The sequence below is a fragment of the Astyanax mexicanus genome, chromosome 6, assembly GCF_023375975.1.
Source record: "Astyanax mexicanus isolate ESR-SI-001 chromosome 6, AstMex3_surface, whole genome shotgun sequence".
Lineage (NCBI taxonomy): Eukaryota > Metazoa > Chordata > Actinopteri > Characiformes > Acestrorhamphidae > Astyanax > Astyanax mexicanus.
In genome coordinates, this window is record NC_064413.1 from 12,950,001 (window position 1) to 12,969,632 (window position 19,632).

General features: G+C 38.1%; 1 protein-coding gene across 4 annotated transcripts in view; it reads right to left on the reverse strand.

The window, feature by feature from the left end:
* Positions 1 to 16,943, reverse strand: part of fmnl1b (formin-like 1b) — an 87,461-nt gene extending 70,518 nt beyond the window's left edge. For all 4 annotated transcript variants that reach the window (XM_022673936.2, XM_049480269.1, XM_049480271.1 and 1 more), the window contains exons 1-2: positions 16,831 to 16,943; positions 16,020 to 16,708 (exon numbers count right to left, since the gene is read on the reverse strand). In XM_022673936.2, coding sequence (XP_022529657.2) covers positions 16,020 to 16,175 — 156 coding nt within the window. In that variant the 5' untranslated portion in view covers positions 16,176 to 16,708; positions 16,831 to 16,943. The remainder of the gene's footprint in view (positions 1 to 16,019; positions 16,709 to 16,830) is intronic.
* Positions 16,944 to 19,632: the final 2,689 nt, after the last annotated feature.

Below are 19,632 nucleotides of genomic sequence, written 5' to 3' on the forward strand. Positions count from 1 at the left end.
TGCAGCAAGCCTTAGTGGACATCTGGAAATCTAAGCTTACTGTAAATAAACTGAAGCACGTTACTCACCCAAATAAACAGTTTTCAGGAGAGGAATCTGTGTAGATTAATATCCAGCACTCGTTTGACTTTGAAAGAGCTAGATTTATATATACTGAGACGCTCCACCGGCAAGCGACCACCCCCGGTGGGGGAAGGGAAACATGGCGCCACCCCTGTTCACTTTGATATAGGCACCCTTTCTAGTGTCACTTAACGCGCCTTATAATGCGATGCGCCCTATGTATGGAAAAATAGCAGAAAATAGGCGTTCTTTGATAGTGCGTCTTATAATACGCCTTATAGTCCGAAAAATACGGTATATTTTTATTTTTAAATAAAGCTCTAGTGTGATAATCACAATGTTGGTAAGTAACCAATTATTATTGTTAATGAAAACAAACCAAATAACGAAAACTGAAAGTAAAAAAAAAAAAAAAATTATAAGCGCTGTTTTCACTCCCGCAGTTGTACAGCGGCGACACCTCGCGGTCTGCGGTGTTAGTTGTAAGCGTTCGCGCTAGCCGCAACATACGACAGAAAACACAGAGGGAGCTGCAGAATTATGTATGGGACTAGAATATGAGCACGAGGAGATAAAAGAGAAACAGGAGATATAGTATGTGAACTGTATCTCGCACGTGAACTCCTCTGCGTTTGACTTGCAGCACTGTGTGTAGCTGTTCTTAACAATCATTTTGATTAAATAATAGTTCCATGCTTCTATGTTACAGTGTTAATTAACATAATTCTGATCATATTTCGCTCATTCAAACAGCCCGAAAACAGACAGTTTATGGGGCGGGGCGGGTCGGGCTCATAATGACAGTTTATGGTTCGGGTTGGGTCGGGCTCGGGCAGAACGTGCACGGTCTCTGGCTGGGTCGGGTCGTTTTTTTGGGCCCGATCTAACCTCTACCATTTAAATGCTGACTTTGGCACTATCTCAGGGGGTGCTGGGGTAATTTTCTCTTTTATGGGGGGTCCTCTGTGATTTTATTGCCATCCAGAATGACCATGTATGTGTTTTTCTCAAACGTCCATGGAGAAAATTACAGGCTGAATTACCTACTGTTTTTCACTAAACTCCTGGTGGTCCTCTGGTTATTTTAGTCCCGTTTGGACTCACATCTCTGAGTTTTGCCTCTTTGCGTCCACTGCCACACACCGTAAAAATATGAACTCACCTAAGTTCCAGACCACCACGCCCATTAGTGTGATATAGTGTAGATATATTCCTAAACTCCTTTGCTATTTAAATGGTGCAGGCACAAGCCCTGAAAACAGACTGTTGACGGCGTGTAAGATAGCAATGAGAATTCAGTAGGCATGCAAACAGGAAAGGTATTTTCACACCAGCACTATTTGGTCCAGTTAAATTGGACACTGGTTCATTTATACTCATGGTGCGGTTCGTATGATCAGGTGTGAAAATAGTAATCACACTTGGGTGCAGATCAAAAGACTCGTGAGACGAGGAGATTTCAGTCTGATTCCAAATGAACTGTGATGAGAATGTGATCCGGTCTTGATCATACCCAACTATTAGGTTTACTCCTTATATATGAGGTTAAAGGCTATTCTGGCACCATTTCATTTAACCTTATTAATTACCAAGATAATTAGCATAGCTATAAACAAACAATGTATCTGCTGCTGCTGCTTCATGCTACACTGTTTTACTCCCAGTGCCGTGTGTACAGAGTTCATACTTTCTAATAAAATGAGTCAAAATCAGAACCAAACAAGGTAGGCATGAAAGACCATATCTAATGGCACTCATACAGTGACACATTCCTCTACCCTGTGTTTAAAATAAGTCAGCTGCTCTATAATCTGATATGTTTCACTTTTGCTTTGAGCCACGACAGAATGGAAAACAGCCAACAGTTTACTGGTAGAGTATTTGTTTAGGTCACTACCAACACCAGCCCTGCATTGTTCACAGGTCAACTGAGACGGCAGCATCGATCTTCTGTCACGTTATCCTTTAGTCACATCTATATGACTCAGGTATGAGGGTTTGGCCTTCAGGCATGATGTTTTTGTTATGGGGCTTTGCAAATATATAACAGAAAACAAATCTCATAATGACAACCTTCTTGTATTTTTTGATTATTTCTGTTGATCCATTTCACTCCATTTGTCTCCATTCATGGTTTGATTAGATTTAGTATAAAGGAAAAATTATTATTTTTGGCACTGTTCCCTTACCTTCCAGCAAGTACAAAATCTAACTGTATTTTACCCTGGAAAACTGGATTCAAGACCCTATTTTGAAACCTAGCTAGAGTTGGGACTGGAGCTGAATACTGCACAGCCTTCTGATACACAGCTTGTTGTTGGTAATAATTTTGCATTAGTAGCCCTTTTAGAATTGAATTAAAATAACTTGCACTTACAGCCTTTAATACTGTTCCAACACTGCCAAGTACCTGCATTATAAGTTATATTATAAGGCAAGTTTTAGGGCAAGGTAGTCTGGGGCAAATGGAGGAAATTAGTAAATGGGGAAAAGACACAGCCAATATGCAACAGGTGGTCCAAGGAGAAAATGGGAAAGATGTTTTTTTTGGAAGTGTGGTGAGTGAGGTAAATGTCTGGTGTATTGCTATCTTGGCGGCAGAAAACATGTGCGCCCCACTGAGTGAATAGAACTAGAATCTTTAGGCAGAAGCACTGCGCCATTAGAATAGCAACACCTATGATTAATTAAGAGAATTAGTACACACTGGCACACTCTAAAGTTTAAACAGACACACTGTAACCAACATCTTTACTGAAATGTTATATTGTTGTTTGACAAAGATTAAGGCAAAGTGCGCTGAAACTTAGTTCAGTTAAATAAACTTAAAATGAGTAAGGACATTCAAAGAGAATCCAATATTGTCAAATATAAAGGCTAGTTTGTAATTTTGGTGTGTTGTTTCCATTATCTGAAAGTGAAGCTAATGTCAGTTAATCAGTAGCTTTATCCATTCTAGTGTTAAAGACAGTGAACAGCTGGTGTGCAAGGATACTGCTGAACAGTGTTGGGCACGTTACTTTCAAAAAGTAATTAGTTATAGTTACTAGTTACTTCTCCAAAAAAGTAACTAACGGAGTTAGAGTTACTAACGGAGTTAGTCCACTATAAAAGTAACTAGTTACCAGTAAAAGTAACTATTGCGTTACTTCTGTGTTATTCGCCCCGTAAAAAAAAGTTAACAAAAGAAAATAAATTATGTAATTACTATTATTATTTGAAAAATAACAAACAAAAATAAACCCAAAATGTTGACAAAAATATAATCTAACGAATAAAAAAAAAAATTCTCCACACAACCAAAGAAAATTACTAAGACTAAGAAAAAAAAGAAAAACGGAAAAGCCAAATACGCGTCAGGGGATGAAATTAAACAAACCAAAGCACACTCAAATGAAAAATGTAAAAATAAAAAAAAGAAATGAATGGACAAAAACAACAATCTAATGACCTTTAAAATGGTATTAATATAACAGTTTAACAGCTGGATCAAACAGCTTCACCAAGGAAGAAAAGAGTAAACAGCAGCACCACAAAAACCGGAGCAGATAAAGAGAGCTTAAAGTCCTTAAAACAGAACTTGGCCTGTCCACGTATAAAAGAATACAACAATTCTCTCATTAACCTCTACAAATTCTGCAAATATCTAATAATTAAAAAAACTAAAGAGAGTAATATTCCTACCTGGAGTAAAGCCTTGGAACAGTGAAATGGTGATGATAGGAAGAGATAAAGCAACAGAGATGCGCAGCAGAAACTGAATGAAGGCCTCAGAGCCTGGCACAACACTACCACAGCAATCACTGAATTGATTAGAGCACGCAAGTCGTCGCAATTGTGCCTCACTTCACCACGTCAAAGCACAGGCAACCCCACAGGCCCAGCTGCCAGAAGGTCAAGTTCACCGGAAAGAGAAGGGGTTAACCAGGGCATTCCATCCTTCCGTCCCTTGTGATTCACACACACACACACTTGCGCCTTTGTCTGTATGCGCGAAGTAAAAAAATAGTTAATTGAGCGGCTAAAGTAATGTGCAGTAACGGGGTGTCGGAAGTGGAAACGGCGTTATAGTTACAGTCAGAGTAATTAGATTATTCGTTACTGAAAAAAGTTATGGCGTTAGTAACGCCTTATTTTAACTCCGTTACTCCCATCACTGCTGCTGAACATGTTCCAGTCTGGTTATATTCTACTGTTAGTAACCAGTAGGAGGGCCCTCCTTGAGGGGGATTCCGATAGAGTGGTATGAAAATGTTTGGGCATCACATTTTTTTCCTTTACAAATTTTTGGTTGTCCAGATCAGCAACTTAATATATTAATAAATATATCATACAGCAGTTGAAGTTGAAGCTGCGACAAGGCTGCCACCATAAACACTGCTCTAAATCTACTAAGGCATTCATGCAGAAAAACAAGTACAATGTTCTGGAATGATCATCTCAGTCCCAGACCTGGATATTATTGAAAATCTGTGGTGTGATTTAAAGTGGGCTGTTCATGATCAGAAACACACATCGTATACAAAAATTGTAGTACAGGACAATAAAGGTGTTTCTTCTACAGCATCAATCACATAACCCTGTGTATCACCTTTAATTTTAAGATTATTTGCTTCAGAGGTTTTAAAATATGTGCTCAGCTGTTCTGAAAAGGAAAATCACATGCCACTGGAAACTGGTTTGGTATATGGGATCAATATGGTCAGTAAAAATATTATGAGCCATGCAGAGCAGGCAGTCTGCTTGATTTATGTGCTGTGTATAGTACTGGGACTGGCTGAATTGATTAGTATGGAAAGCAGCACAGAAAAAGCCCTGCAGTAACTGAACAGGAAGACTCATATCTAGCCTAGCTTACTAGTATTACCAACTGCAGCCTGACTGCAGGATAGAAGTGTAAAAGCAACAATGTGAACACGGTCATGATGATGTGTAACTATACAAACTGACGCTGTCCGAGGAGGTAATCTGCTCTGGCCCCATCCCAATGAGGCGTGGTGATGAAGCTTACAGCAGGCTTTCTTCGCTGAACCGCTGGATGTCCAAGTGGTGTGCAGAAAATCATGTGGGCTTTATAGATAACTGGCTACACTTTGAGGGCAAGCCTGGTCTTTTAGGTAGGGATGGTGTCCACCCCACGCGGGAGGGTGCTGCCTTACTTTCATGCAGCATAGCTCATAGTCTTTTAGTTAGTCGGCAGAGTAGTATTAGAAGCTGCTGACAATCCAGAGCCGGGACCAGGCCGCAGACAGAGAGGCTTAACCGACCGTCTGCGAGCTGCAAAGAGACGTTACCTAGATACCAATGTATTCAGACTGTGTCTGTCCCCCGAGTCAAACAAAAACATCAAAAAACTAAAACAGTAAATCCAAATAACTTAACTTATATTAAACAATCATATCCAGACTGTAGTACTAACATTTCAAGCCTAAAGATTGGTTTACTTAATATTAGATCTCTAAATTCAAAAGCAGTTCTGGTGAATGAAATGATAACTGATCAGAAATTCGATGTTCTGTGTCTGACAGAAACCTGGATTAGGCCAAATGAATATGTAGCATTAAATGAAGCCACCCCTGCAGGCTATAATTATATACACAATCCGAGATTGTCCGGTAGAGGAGGTGGGGTCTGCATACTTTTCCAAAGTACCTTAGTTAGCAATCAGAAACACTATGAAAATTTTACTTCTTTTGAGCTTCTTTACACCAGTATAATTAATCCAGTTACAAAAAAGAATGCATTTTCTTTAATTAACATCTACAGACCACCAGGGCCCTATTTAGAATTTTTAAAAGAATTTAGTGATTTTGTCACAGACTTAGCAGTAAGTAATGATAAAGTGATTATAGTTGGAGACTTCAACATTCATTTCGAAAAATTGGATGATCCATTAAAAAAGGCATTCACATCGATTTTAGACTCAGTTGGTATTATTCAAAATATAACAGGACCTACTCATTACTGTAATCATACTCTGGATTTAGTTTTGACCCTGGGTGTGAGCATAGATAACCCGAATATTCGTTCTCAAACCTCCGCAATTTCAGATCATTACCTTATTTTATTTAAATTACATCTTAGTCATAATATACGTACATCCCCTAGCTACTCTGTAAAACGTTCAATTACGCCTTTTACAGCCCAACAATTTACAGGTAAGCTTCCAGACTTATCAACTCTAATGTACTCTCCTGTAGACCCAGTAGAACTAGACAAACTAACCGAAGGTTTAGAAAATACCTTTCGCTCTACCTTAGATGTTGTAGCACCCCTTAAACACAAAATAGAGAGACAGAAAAAGCTCGCACCGTGGTACAATGATCAAACTCGTACCTTAAAGCAGTTAGTACGAAATTTAGAGCGTAAATATCGATCAACTAAACTGGAAGTGTTTTACTCTGCGTGGAAAGACAGTCTTGTTAAATATAGAAAAGAACTTAATAAAGCCCGCTCAGCATATCTGGCCTCACAGATCGAGATAAATAAAAATAATCCTAGAGTTCTCTTTAGTGTTATTTCCAAATTAACTAAAAACCAGGCAGATACTGAACCTCAGATTCCAGCCATTTACACCAGCAACGATTTTATGGACTTCTTCAATAGTAAAATTGAAAACATTCGGGATAAAATTAAACAGATAAATATTACATCCTCTCTGTCATCTGGTCTGGCTGATCTAGAACAAAACCCTGTTACTGAAGTTAGGTTGGAAGTCTTTAACCCACTTCCACAGCTAGAACTAGAGAAAATTATCTCCTCTTCAAACAGCACAACCTGCACACTTGATGCTGTTCCCACAAAATTATTAAAACAGGTACTGCCAGATATAATTAAACCTCTGTTAATGATAGTAAACTCATCGCTCGCCCTGGGCCATGTACCCAAAGCCTTTAAAACAGCTGTAATTAAACCTCTGATCAAGAAACCAAATCTTGATCCTAGTGTACTGTCTAACTATAGACCTATTTCAAACTTACCGTTTATTTCTAAGATTTTAGAAAAAGCTGTAGCCCAACAACTTTGCTCTTACCTGCAAAGAAACCAGATCTATGAAAAATTTCAATCTGGATTTAGGCCTTATCATAGCACTGAGACAGCTTTAGTTAGAATAACAAACGATCTACTTATAGCCGCCGACCAAGGCTGTGTTTCCTTACTCGTACTTCTCGATCTGAGCGCAGCCTTTGATACAATAGATCATACTATCCTTTTAGAAAGACTAGAGGACATGGTCGGTGTAACCGGAACTGCCTTAGCATGGTTTAAATCGTACTTAACCGATCGCTATCAGTTTGTGAGGATAAATGATATGTCTTCCAGTTATACCAAGGTAAGATATGGAATTCCACAAGGCTCTATATTAGGACCGTTATTATTTACATTATATATGCTCCCACTGGGCAAAGTTATTAGAAAACACAATGTGAATTTTCATTGTTATGCGGATGACACGCAGCTCTTCATATCAGCCAAACCTGATGACAGAGTGAGATTAAAGAAAATCGAGGATTGTGTAGAAGATGTAAAATCATGGATGTCGCACAACTTCCTCCTATTAAATAGTGATAAAACAGAAGTTCTCCTATTAGGCCCCAAAGCTGCTAGAAATAAATTATCAGACTTAATGCTAAATCTGTCCGACTTCTCAGCCAGCCCTGGTTCAGCAGCTAAAAACCTTGGAGTTATCATAGATTCAGATCTAGCATTCGATAAACACATATCTAATGTTACTAGAACAGCTTTTCTACACCTCCGTAACATCGCCAAGCTAAGAAATGCCCTATCACTGCATGACGCAGAAAAATTAGTACATGCCTTTATTACCTCAAGGCTAGATTATTGTAATGCGCTACTGTCTGGATGTTCCGGCAGTAACTTAAATAAACTTCAGCTAGTTCAAAATGCTGCAGCCAGGGTCCTTACTAAAACTAGAAAATTTGACCATATTAGTCCAGTACTATCAGCACTGCACTGGCTTCCAGTCAAATTCCGCATAGACTATAAAATTCTCCTGTTAACGTATAAAGCCCTACACGGACTCGCTCCTGAGTATTTACAAGACCTCATCTCCTGTTATGAACCACCGCGATTACTCAGATCTCAGGGTGCTGGTTTATTAGTAGTGCCTAAAATTCAGAGGAGCTCTGCAGGAGGAAGAGCTTTCTCTTATAAAGCGCCTCAACTCTGGAATAATCTCCCCGAATATGTTCGGGACTCAGACACAGTCTCAATCTTTAAGTCTAGACTGAAAACTTACTTGTTTAGTTTAGCTTTTGGTAATTAATGTTTTTCCCTTTAGATAAGGCTGCAGATTCAGGGGTTCATGGACAGAGGAAATTGTGGTAAACTGAGATGCTGGTGCTGTTGTTCTCCCACTGCACACGGTCACTCAGGTTTGTGGACGGTGGAGTGGGTGGATGCTGGTGTTTCAGGGTGCCTCCATGCCTATGTTACCTTCTGGCTCTCTGCCTTTAGTTAGGCTGTTTTATTCAGTTCTGCCGGAGTCATTTGCCACACTCTGATAATGTTTTAATATTCTCAGTTTTGCATAAATCCAGTCAAAACTAATTCCATCTCTCTGCCTTCCTCCGAGTTACTGACTGCCCACCTGTCTGACCCGATACCGATGTTGGACCCTCAGGCTCTCGCGTCTCCTGTCCGGCCAGACTGATGGAAGTTTCTGAAGTCAGCTCTTCTCCACCACCACCACAGATCAGCTGCTCATCATCCATCTTACTCTCCACTACAGATTACATCCAAGCCATTAGTGGCGCTATTACACTCCTGAGTACATAAAACCTATATGGATGTATAAAAGACTTTTTAAATTTTAATTTAAAAGCCGTTTGACCAGTGGTAGGATGGTCCCCCCTTTAATGTGAGTCTTGGTCCTCCCAAGGTTTCTTCCTCCTCCTGCAGCTCTGAGGGAGTTTTTCCTTGCCTCCGCGCTCACTGGGGGTTCTGTATTCTGTATTTTCTATGTGTAATGTTTTGCCTGATTCTTTGTCCTGTAATCATGTTTCTGTAAAGCTGCTTTGTGCCAACACCAGTTGTAAAAAGCGCTATACAAATAAATTTGATTTGATTTGATTTGATTTGATTTGACTTGTGAAACTACAGATATCCTACAGATACAAATGCTTATGAAGTTAAAATTGGAGGGGATTCATTCCTTTTCAACTCTTTCTCTGAATGAATTTTGAATTGTTCACATTAAAACTGTAGAAAAAAAAATGCATTATGTATTATGCAGTGTGCTTGTTACCATTTTATGTTTTAGAGACAATAAACTCTTCAGACATCTGGGTTCTAACACTAGTACTGTACACACTAGTATGCAGTACTGGAACTTCTACATTCAACAGTTCTTAAAATATATATGTAATCATTCTATGCATGAGATTCTCAAATATGATTTATATATGGCCATGTAAAGCATAAAAGTATAGGTAATTATATAAAAACTATGTATGAAAATTATGTATATAAACATATTCTTATGTTTTTGTATTTTTACTTTTACTTTTATACTTAAATTTTTCAGATTATCAAAGAAACTTTGATATTACAGAAATGTAATCTGAGTAAATATGAAAAGCAAGATTATTTCATTTATTAAGGGAAAAAAACTATCAAAACAAATCTTGCCCTTCGTGAAAAAGTGTTTGCCCCCCCCCCCCCCCCCCTTCACGACTAACCACAACCAGGCCTGATTACTGCCAGACCTGTAGAATCAAGAAACCACTTAAATAGAACCTGTCTGACAACATGAAGCAGCTAAAAGATCTCAACACAAGCAACACATTATGACATCTATCTGTCTGGAAAAAGTTACAAAGTCATTTTAAGGCTTTAGGACTCTGACCACATTGAGAGCTATTATTCACAAATGGAGAAAATAATTTACACTGGTGAACCTTCCCAGGAGTGGCCAGCCTACCAATTTTTTTTCCAAAAAGGCATGAACAACTCAAAGGTCACAAAAGAACCCAGAACAACATACAAAGAACTGCAGGTCTTAAAACTAACACATCATTTCAGGAAAAAGTGCATCATACTGAATGTAAAACATGGTGGTGGTAGTGTGATGGTCTGGTGCTGCTTTGCTGCTTCAGGGCCTGAACAACTTGCTGTTATAGATGGAATCAGGAATTCTGCTTCCTGTTTAACAGACAGTCCTGAAGGAGAATGTCCGGCCATCTGTTCGTGACCTCAAGCTCAGGCGTACTTGGCTTCTGCAGCAGGACAATGATTCAAAGCAGACAAACAAGTCCACAAGTCCACCTCTGAATGACTTAAAAAAAATAAATGAAGGTTTTGGATTGGCCTAGTCAAAGTCTGATTAAGATGCTCTGACATGATCTTAAACAGGAGGTTAATGCTCGAAAAACCCTCCAATGTGGCTGAATTAAAACAAAAATCCACCACAGAGATGTGAAAGATTTGTTGCTAATTATCAGTAAAGCTTGATTGTAGTTGTTGCCACCAAGGGTGTCCTTACTCAAGTTATGTTTGTCTGATATTCAATTTTGTTTATCGAAAGAATAGCAGTATGACAAAAAAGCAAAAACAAAATATATATGTAGGGACTTCATGGCTTTTTAATACAATGTAACTGCATTATAATAGTGATAAATATATTATCTATATACCAGTGGAACGAAATGGTCTGTATACAGTATATACATAAATATTAACCACAAAAAGTCCTTCTTTCACTAAATATTAGGGAGTTTTTTTCCCTTCTCTTGCTATAGGGTTTTGCATGATGGCCACATTATGATTAAAATGTTGCAAATAAATGTGGTGGTGTGAACATCAGTAATAACTCCTAGTGTATTTATATATATTTATATACTGTATGAGTTTATAGTGTAATACCTGATTTGCTGGTGCCAATTCTCAAGCCAACATTTGCATAGACTATATATAGTCTGTAACTGAACACCAGTGATGGAAAACCACAAGGTGGGGAATTTATTTACAAAAAAGTTATTCATGAAAATGAATATGCATAACATAGTAAACAAATCCTATACAGGGACAAAACGTGGGAACAAATCTCTCTGTTGCCACTGTTGTCAGCTACCTCAGCTATAAAGATTCTAATGTTCATCACTGAGACCAAGGTTTACATTCACACTGAATTACCAACCATGACAACCTGCAGGACACAGGGCTGATTCACTAACTGCATTCATGCTAGCTCCAGTAAACATGATTAAAATTTAACTAACGCTACTTTTTTGCTGAGACTGCTGAGACACACACACACACACACACACACGCTGTGCTGGATCCAGACTGCGGCAGTTAATCTCCTGAGCTGTGTTTTATTGCAGTTATGCTGTTGCATATTCATAGCTACAAATTCTGCTTGACTATATTCTGAACATGAGAAAAGCCTTGTCTGCAGTGAAAGATTAATTCATCTAGACTAAGACTAATAATACTGCTACTATACTCAGTATGGCAGTGCTGGTTTTAGAAATCCATTATAGTTCACTGGTCATTTATTGACCAAAATAATTATGTTGAGGTCGAGTCTGTTTGGTATCTACAGTGGTATTGTTGACTGCTGTATACAGCATCATTTAAAGCAGAAATGGTAGCTTATGTTTTTCTCCTGGGCTCCTTCACTAACTTGCTGTGTAATTCATTATCCCTCCACTGTTAGTAATATGGTGTGGTCAAGTGGATAACACCACTACCTGCTAGTGAGGTACCACATCATGTGGGAGACTGGGGTTTGATTCCCAGTCATAATGTGGCAAAAAAAATAATATAGCATAAAATAATATAATGCAGAAAATAATGTTGCAGAATATTTAGTGTATGCATATAAACTGCAAACTAAAACAATTATACAATAAATACACCTAAAGCTTCACAGTAAATAATAGACTACTTTTAAGACAGAACAGCCCTATTATCACGATATGGATTTTTAATATCATGATATTTCTGTGTCACGATATGTTGTATACGATATAATATTGCCCACCCCTACTAGCTACAATACTTCCACACACAGATTCATTGGTCGTCTCAACCCCAACAAAAACAGGACATCACTGAAAACAACCCACTGCCATTTTGTTGTCAGATAAACAACAGTGGTGATTTCAGTTTACTTGGGTGAAACAATACTAATAGATGAACTAGCGAAAAGAGCTTGGCTGAACTGTAGGCATATTTGACAACTTTTTTTAGACAAATTGATGACTGATTGATTTTCAGCATATGAAACTAAAATAAAATAAAGTATGGTACCATTTTAAAAGAAGCCTTCTTTATGAAGGGCTTTACTAATGGTACATACATAGATAGAACAGTTGACTGCTGTTTACCAAATAGTGATTCCACATTCATTTATACTCTAAAATCTGTCAATAACTTTATTCATTTAACTATAATAACATATTCAATGCAGAATTGGGCCGATTGCAGTTTGTAATCGGTAACTGGAGGGTGGCATGGGCAGATTCCCATATTTTTATTGGCAATTAAGGTGTTGGCAGAAGCACTGTGATCCGTTTGCCATATTATTCTTAGACCAGGGTATTGGCACATGCGGCTCTTGGTCCGGAGGTGAGCTAACATTTGGTTCAGCCAGGCCGATGCAATGCAGGAAATGGCCCGAGTGAATTATTGTTGAAAATCCAATGAGCTTGAGAAAATCTTTAGAACTACAGGAATATGCCTCTATCTAATTAATGTGAGTGTGCTAGGTTTCCAGCAGAAATGTATAGTTAGGGCAGCCTCCTAGACAACAAATGCTCCCCATCTTGATTACACTGCATCACAACAAGGCAGAATAGCAGCTGTCTGTTTGTTAAATATGTGACTTCACAATCTGTCACCTGTTGCCAACATAATTTTTTGGGGGGAAATGCAAATTATCTGGCAACTGGACATCCTACAGCAACCTGTCATTGTAGGAAGGACATGTGAAGGTAAGATGAAGGCACTTCAATCCCCTGGTAATAAACTAGAAGTCACCAGTCACCAGCAGCGCCAACCCCTGCTCAACAAAGGTACCACCATGACCCTGCTGTGATTTACATTACACACATTCAGGAGTCTTAAATCATATCTTTAAAGATACAAAAATGACAGTGACAGCTCGTGTCCACACCCTCTCTGGCATGTCTGTAAAGATAATGATGCATCTGACTTGCTGTGCTGCATATTGGGCATATTTGCAAGATTTCTGTGTCTGATCAACTTTAGTGAGTCTGATTGTTCACACTTCACATTTTCAAGGTGGAACACAGGCTTGGTGGGTTCTACCATTATTTCTGTTGTACACTGAACAAATTTTAATTAGATATTAAAAGATTAATGAGACAAAAGATAAAAAATTAATCAGAGCCACCAAAAAATATTGTTTATAGACAAAACAACCATTTGGAATGTCCTGAAGAGGAAAGTCATCACTGGTGTACTAAATAACAGGTGATGAACAGACAGACAGCCACAGAAAACCACAGCAGTTGTATGACAGAAACATTGTGTCTGACAGAAACATTGAGTGCTGTGAAGAAAGACCCTAAAACAAGTATTAGTGACTTCAGCAACAACCTGCCGAGGGAAAAAGAGAAGCTGTGGCAATCTACTGCTCACAGAAGACTTAATTAACAAAAGTACAAGACTTTACCAAGACGATGAAAATCAATATTAACAAGAACAATAGGAAGACCAGGCTGAAATGTACCAAGACGTACAGAGACAAACTTATGGACTGATTATGAACATTAACAATGTAAGAAAAGATCTGCTCATGATCTCAAACATACCAGCTTATCTGTGAAACGCAGTGAAGGCAGAGTCATGATGTGGGCTTGCATGGCTTATTCTGGGACTCATTAATCTTCATTGATGTACAATGATCTCAGAACTCTACAGAAACCTTTTTTTTTGTTAATTTAAAGAAAGATGAAACCAAACTGATTGGAAGATCCTTCATAATGAAGCAAGTTAATGACCCAAAACACACAATCTGAAAGAGCATCACAGAAGAATAATACAGAAGGTTATTGATGTCAGTGGGTCACAGACATCCAAGCGAAGGATTTGCGACTAAATGTTTAGTCTTATTTACTTTAATTTACTTTACGTTTATCTGTTCCAATACTTTTGTTCATATGAAAAGTAGGTGGGTTCATACAGAAGGTTCTATTTTCTGAACTGTGTATCAGATCCAGATGTAAATACCTGGAAATAAAAGCTCTTATTCATCATGTTCTCAGTCTACAGTAGAAAAAAAGCAATCTGCCTCACTGTTCCAATACATCTAGAGGGGACTGTATGTGTGGGATAATAAAAAAGACTAATCGAGAATCTAAAAAAGAAAAGCTGATAAATGAACACCATATTTGAAAAACGCTGGACAACAGGACAAGATGATCAGAATGGATAGTTTGGTTCAATTACACCCTGTGGCCCTACCACTGGCGTATGCATGCCAAGGGGTAGGGGTGTCCCGATTCTTGATAGACTGGGGGGTAGGGGCAAGGGATAGGGCTTGTTAGCCCTATGAACACTTCAAACTGAAGGGTATGAGAATTACTGGTAAGAAAGCAGAACAAGAGACCAAAGAAACCCACAAATGTGGGCATGAAGACTCTTGGCAAAGAAAACTCTTTTAGGATGTGAGTAACAGAATTGTTGGGCTATAAAAAGTTTATTCACACCCGCAAACAGTTTGTTGAAGACCCAAGCACGGTGTTGGTAGCATCATGGTCTGGGGCTGTATAAGTACTTCTGGCACTGGGGAACTGAATTCCAACATGTACTGTGACATTTGATAGCAAAGCATGATCCACTACCTCCAGGAACTGGGCCACAACCCCAAACACACCTCCAAGATGACAACTGCCCTGCAGAGAAAGCTAAAGGTAAAGGTGATGGAGTGGCCAAGCATATCTCCAGACCTAAACCCTATTGAGCATCTGTGCAGCATCCACAAACAGATGGTGGAGGAGGGCGTGGTCTTTAACATCCACCAGCTCTGTGATATCTTAATGGAGGTGTGGAAGAGGATTTCAGTGGTGACATGTGAAGCTCTAATGAACTCTATGACCAAGAGTGTTAAGGCACTTCTAGAAAATATTATCAATAATTCTCAACAATTATTGACACTTTAGGGACAGTTTGGTCATTATCACTTAGGGGTGTACTCACTTTTGTTGTCAGTGGTTTAGACATTAATGGCTGTGTGTTGAGTTATTTTGATGGCAAAGCTAATTTACTCTTATATTCAAGCTGTAAACTGACTATTTTACATTGCATCATGTTGCAAAATTGATTATTGAAAATTGACAACTCTATCCCACATGCACTCTAAAAAACAGAGGTACGATATAAGTACTTTTTTGTACTCAAAGGTACACTCTTCATTATTGTACCCTCAAAGGTACAATATTGGTCTTTTCAGGATCAGATTTGTTCCCTCTGAAGTACAAAGTAATTTCTAACAGCAGTAAGTAATTTGTACCATTTAACCAGACAAAAGGTACAGTCAGTATTCTGTATCACTGTACTAATAAACAATATATATATATTTTAATTGCACATTTTTATTTGAAAGCCAGACAATTTGGGATCATCAAGTTTTTGACACACATTCAGATGATGATAATGTTTATAATCTTTATAATCTTTACTGGCACAAAAAACATGAGTACAAAAAAGACTTTCACTAAAAGGTACGTTTTTTTCAATATAAGGTACAGCCCCAGCGACAAGCTTTATACTCTTTTAGGTACAGATCTGTACTTACTTTTCTTAGTGTGTGCTAGAAAAATGCTGATTTACAGAAATGTCAACCGTTTTTTATCAGTGCTGGCTGATCTTGTACTATCTGTACAAGAAGGACAGGTGTCCTCAAACATTTTACAAGCAATTTTGTGTGTGTGTGTGTGTGAATATTTATCAAATGCAGTACTCACCAGGACCAGGCTAAATTTCTCCTCTAGCTCCTCCTCTGGAGGCAGTGGCAATTTGGGGGTGAGGGGCTGCTTCAGGCCCCCAGGGCTGAAAGAGCTTTGGGGTCCTTTTACTTCTCGCCCAGGGGACACATCCATCCCACCTGCAGCGTTCCCCATGGTTATTCTATTCTTATATCACTTGCACAGTAGCTCACTCAATTACATGAACGTAAGCAGTTTCCCAGGTCTTCAGCATGCACACAGGAGAACCCATGTACACACCCCTAAACTCCTGAAAAGAAAAATGACATTCAGCGCAATAAAGAGGTCAGCCTGTGTGTGATCATCTTCTGAGAAAACTTCAGATAGTTCCTTAGAGTTTCCTGTGTAGAGATACTGTTGTACAGTGTGATCCAGTATACCAAGTATATATATATATATCACTTTGGCAGCAAAGTCTTATTAAATCCAGTCCAGGTGAGCAGGTGAGTCTCATCAAGAGTCAGTAGTCCAATACTAACAGATCCAAGAGCAAGAATGTTGTAGATCTTCTTCAAATGGATATAAATGGCTTCATGTATCAGTTTCGTCCTCCTGAATGTGTGCAGGATCCAGGCAAATCACACTCACAGATGAATGAGTGAATGAATGGTAGTGAATGCAGAAGGATCAGGAGGCAAACAGGGTTGGCTGATAATGCAGAACAGGTTCTGAGAAAGAGAAAGAAAAGAGAGAGAGACAGAGAGAAATACAAGAATTAAGTAATACTTAAAAAAGAATGCAACACTCATAGCTCAGGCAGCAGCAGTAGATCATTCCAAGTTTAACTCACACACTCTCCTCTGACTGAGTCCCACATTCCATCCCAGAGCGAGCGATACAGACAGGGAGATGAGAAGTGAGAGAGAAAGAGAGAGACAGAGAGACAGAGAGAGACAGAGAGAGAGAGAGTACTAGTGGTGAAGAAGAGCCAGAACACTCTATAATAAAGAGCACGCAGAAAGCTACCAGATAGCAGCTGTGCTGCAGGGTCCTAATGCTGTCAGGTTAAAGAGAGAATTCGAACAATGTTCTACAACAGATTCTGTGTAAAATGTCTTTCTTATCTTATAAACCAAAATTTTACTCACAATATTACATAGAACACACAAGTGAGACATTTTAGAATTGTCGGAAAATTATGAACTCATTCAGAAGTTGAAAGCAGTCTGCAATAGAAGCAATTTACAGCTACTCACATGACTGGGTATATAAAAAGAGCTTTTTAAAAGGGCAGAGTCTCTCAGAAACAAAGATGGGCAGATGGGCATGTGTTTTATCTGCAATAAAACAGAAAAATTTGTGCAACCATTTCAGAAAAAAATTGCAAAGACTTTAGATATCTCTCTATTAGAGCTTAGATTATCTGCCCAAACCTGACCCAACCCAGGCCGAAATTTCCCACTACTCTTTTTGGGTAGGTCGGGCTCTGTTTTTTAATGCTATTTTTATTTCATATAAACCTATGGCATGATAATCACAACATCTCTAATGTAAAAAAATGTTTGTTCAGAAAGTATTTAAAGCATTACTTATTTTATTAGAGAAGACAAAAGTAATTGTTTAATTTTAGCGCTTGGCCTTATTGTTATTTTAAGTGTTTTGCAGTCTATATGTTTAAAAAAAGTTTGTTCAGAAAGTGTTTTAAATTCCTAAACATTGTTAATTATATAAGAGTAGATGGGGATATTGTTTCTAAAATAAACATTTTTCTTAAATAACAGGTCTATGCTTCTTCAGTGTTGCAATGTTAATTAACATCATTCTGAACAGTTTTCGCTCATTTAAACAGTCAGAAAATGTTTTTTAAAATCCTTGTTTAAATTGGGCTTGGGATGACAAAAACAGTTTATGGAGCGGATGGGATCGGATCGGGTCATATTTTTTTGGGCCCGATCAAAGCTCTACTCACTTTGGGAACTGCACAGCAAATTTCTTTGTTTAAAAATTATTAGTTCAGATTTAACGCCTGAACAAAGTTAAAAGGCCAACTCCCAGAAAAGAGTTACTTTAACTCTGTCATAGGGTGTATTTGATGGTCACGCATATACACTTTATAGTTTATATTAAATCTCAGTGAGTTTATTCCAAAAATCAGAATTTGCTGTGTGGGATCCAGAAACACTTCTTTTGATCATTTGTAAAGGTTTTGATTAGTTTAGGTCTCAAATGGCCCCTTGCTTCTGCACTACAGATTACATATTTATATATCTCACTTCTCCAGCATACAGTGGGATTTACCTCTGAGTGACACCTGCAAATAATATTCAATGTCTTTGAAAGCAGAGCATTGTGTATCAGTCTGATTTTAACTTTTTTTTTTTTTTTTTAAATGATCAATCGAGACAGAGAAAAAGAGTCCCTGCGCTCATTAGACTGATCAATGTTCTCTGTGGAGGGATTTACACTTCACTGCTCTCTTTTAGAACCGTGCATCAGTTCAGTTTACATTGTTATACAGTATGTGCACAAAGCAAATTCTGGCAAGAACTTAAACAAAGTTATTCAGAGTAGTTTGGTGTGAAATGCTACATTCCAAATTCAGAATAGTTCACAGTGGTGATAACTCTAATAGAAATGCTCTATACGATGTCCATAATTGCTGCACCATCAATTATAAGTTGTAAAAACTTGTAATAAATGTAAATACTTTTCACACTTTTGGAAAACACTCAGAAAGTCCAAATATTTCTCCACAGTGAGCCAATAATAAATCAAATAATTTGGAAATATCTGTGGAATTCCCTTTTAACCTCACTCTTCTGATCTGTGATCATGAACGTGACAGGTAGTTGGCGTACATTCCTAAGCAGATAAAGTGGCTTTGATGTGACAACACACCTACGCAAATGTAATGACAAAAAAAAAAGCATTTCCTTCAGAGAAAGTGAGCAAACAGAAAGAGAAACAGAGAGAGGCACAAACGAAAAAAAAATCATTATTAAAATGTCTCCACATTATCTCTAGACCAGTATTTCTCAACTCTGCCCTGCAATGTGTTTTCCCTGCTCCCAACTCACCCGATCCAACTCATTAGTTAATTATTAACCCATTATTAAAATAAGTGGGTGTTCAAAAGCAGGAAACGCACTGAAATGTGCAGATCAGTGGTCCTTCAGGGCCAGGGTTGTTTTTTGTCACTGTGAGGACCTTTTTAATGGTCAGATCATAGACATAATATACATAGATAGGCTGGAGTGTAATCCAGCATCGCCGCCATATTGGTTGGGTCTTCTCACTCTAGGCTAGCACCTAAGATATTTTAGAGGTTTTTAGAGGGTTTAATTCCCCAGCCCAATAAATGCGTATGTATATGTATATATGTACACACCCTTAGTTAATGAATGAAAAACCCACAATGGTCACAGAAATGGCAAATTTATGATTACAAAAGTAGTAATAAATAAAAGAAATAATACATAAAAATGCTACTAAAATTAACAAATGAAAGTCAGACATTGCTTTTTAACCATGCTTCAACTGAATTATTTCAAATAAACTCATGAAACAGGCCTGGACAGAAATGATGGTACCCTTAACTTAATATTTCAGTACCACTTTAAAATAAGACTACCTTTATAAAGGGTTTATAAAT